Source organism: Aegilops tauschii, chromosome 2 (genome assembly GCF_002575655.3).
Source record: "Aegilops tauschii subsp. strangulata cultivar AL8/78 chromosome 2, Aet v6.0, whole genome shotgun sequence".
In the NCBI taxonomy this organism is placed as follows: domain Eukaryota; kingdom Viridiplantae; phylum Streptophyta; class Magnoliopsida; order Poales; family Poaceae; genus Aegilops; species Aegilops tauschii.
Window position 1 is genome coordinate 545,998,216 of NC_053036.3, and position 1,748 is coordinate 545,999,963.

At 45.5% G+C, this 1,748-nt stretch overlaps 1 protein-coding gene across 1 annotated transcript; it reads left to right on the forward strand.

Annotated features, from left to right (window-relative positions):
* The first annotated feature begins 235 nt into the window (after positions 1-235).
* On the forward strand, positions 236-1,474 carry LOC109748487 (uncharacterized). The gene is made up of 3 exons (XM_020307512.1): positions 236-316; positions 416-556; positions 1,007-1,474. Exons 1-3 carry the CDS (start codon positions 236-238, stop codon positions 1,472-1,474), a joined length of 690 nt encoding a protein of 229 aa, XP_020163101.1.
* The last annotated feature ends 274 nt before the right edge of the window (positions 1,475-1,748 follow it).

The window sequence follows — 1,748 nt, forward strand, 5'->3', positions numbered from 1 at the left end:
ACAAGGGGGCCCGCATCCGTCGACGTGGCAGAACTGTTCACACGGCAACGCCGTTAGACGGCGTTACACGCCGCTGGCGCACCGGTTCGAGCCGGGCGGGTCAAACACCCCGAAGCGGTGCAGGCCCCACCCCCCAGCCCTCACTCTCTCCCGTCCTTCTCCCTCTCTCTGCTCCCGCTCGTTCGCCGCCGCCGCCCCCTCCCACATCTCCGACCGTCGTCGCCGTCGCGTCGCCATGGTTTCCTGGTCTGATGACGACAGCAGCGAGAACTCTCACCAGTACGCCGACTCAGCTTCAGACGAGGGCATCATCAAGGTGAGTTGCTCGAGCTCAAGCTAGGGTTAGGGTTGCGATTTGGGGATTTTTCTGTTGAGCTTGATCTGAAGTTTTGTTGCCTTTCCTTTGCACCTCCAGATCCCTAAGACCATCGATGACTCCGATTTCGAGGGCACTGAACCTGATGTTTTGTGCAATGAACACTCCCTGCCAGCAGAGAGGCGTGTTGCTTTCCAGGGCATCCATACTGGCAGGAGGTTCTTTGCTTGTGCTGTGAAGGTATGTGCCAAATTTATGCTAATCTGGTCACTGTTTAGTACTGATTTTATAGTTAGCAGATCTGGTGTGCTAGTTGCTCAGTGAGGTTATTGTTTATATGTGAGCATGTGCAGAGTGTTGTCAGCAGATCTGGCCTGTTAGGTAGGTTGCTAATTAGTTATGTATTTTTGTGATAGTAGTGGGTTAGGGAGGTCATTGTTTATATGCCAGTATGTGCATAGGGTTGGGAGCACTGATTGAGACTTCTTACTTTATAGCATGTGGATTAGTGAGCACTGTAATTGTTTAACTCATTGTGTCATATAGCTAGCTCATACATGTTTGTTTAACTCATTCTGTTACTTTATACCTGTTTGTTACTTTATAGCATGTGGATTAGTGAGCACTTTACACCATTTGTTACTTTGTAGAATTGTGTTACTTTATACCTGTTTAACACTAAAATTACAGGAGGGAAGAAACTGTGGGCTAGTTGAATGGGTTGATCCATTTTGGCCAGCTACAATGGAGAATGCATTGACCAAGTTGTGGGATAAGTATGAAGAGTGCAGGAGGAGCAAGATTGAGGACAATCTGGAAAGCTCATTTGATGTTCACAATCTGACACAACAGAAGATCAAGCTGCAGGAAAGTTATGAGAGGTTGGTTGAAGATGTCAACGGCCTTTTGGATGCCCAGGAGCAGAGGGCTCAGATGGAGAGAGGTAAGATGCAGAACAAACCTGATGAGAGCAAGCTGCAGGAGAAGTATGACATGCTCAAGAACCTGACAGTTGCTCAAGCCAATGTCATTAGGAACATGAAGTTGAAGCTTGTTGAAGAGAAGATTAAGTTGCAGGCCCACATTGATGAGCTTGAGAAGGTTTCCGAGCAGACCAAGCTGAAGCTGAATGGGATCAAAGCCATCTTAGATGAATGAGCAGTATAATGTAATATGCTGCTTATTAGTACCACCAGCATGGTTATGGGATGATGAGTACTATAATTATGGTTATATAATGACTACTATTAGATGAATGATCTAGTAATATCTGAATTATGGTTATGTAATGTACCTATTTAGCATTAAGCACTATCGTGTAATATGGTACTTATTAGTTATGATTATGTATGAATCTTCCAGTTATGCTGAATCTGATGTTGTTGGTTGGTTGGTTTTGTCAATGCCGATAGACCCTAGACTCACTTTGGTT

What these genes read in the sequence shown, in the direction of transcription:
- LOC109748487 (XM_020307512.1), top strand. Translation starts at nt 236, where the DNA reads ATGGTTTCCTGGTCTGATGACGACAGCAGCGAGAACTCTCACCAGTAC. An exon ending in CAGACGAGGGCATCATCAAG is followed by an intron (nt 317 to 415) that starts GTGAGTTGCTCG and finishes TTGCACCTCCAG; the next exon opens with ATCCCTAAGACCATCGATGA. An exon ending in TCTTTGCTTGTGCTGTGAAG is followed by an intron (nt 557 to 1,006) that starts GTATGTGCCAAA and finishes CTAAAATTACAG; the next exon opens with GAGGGAAGAAACTGTGGGCT.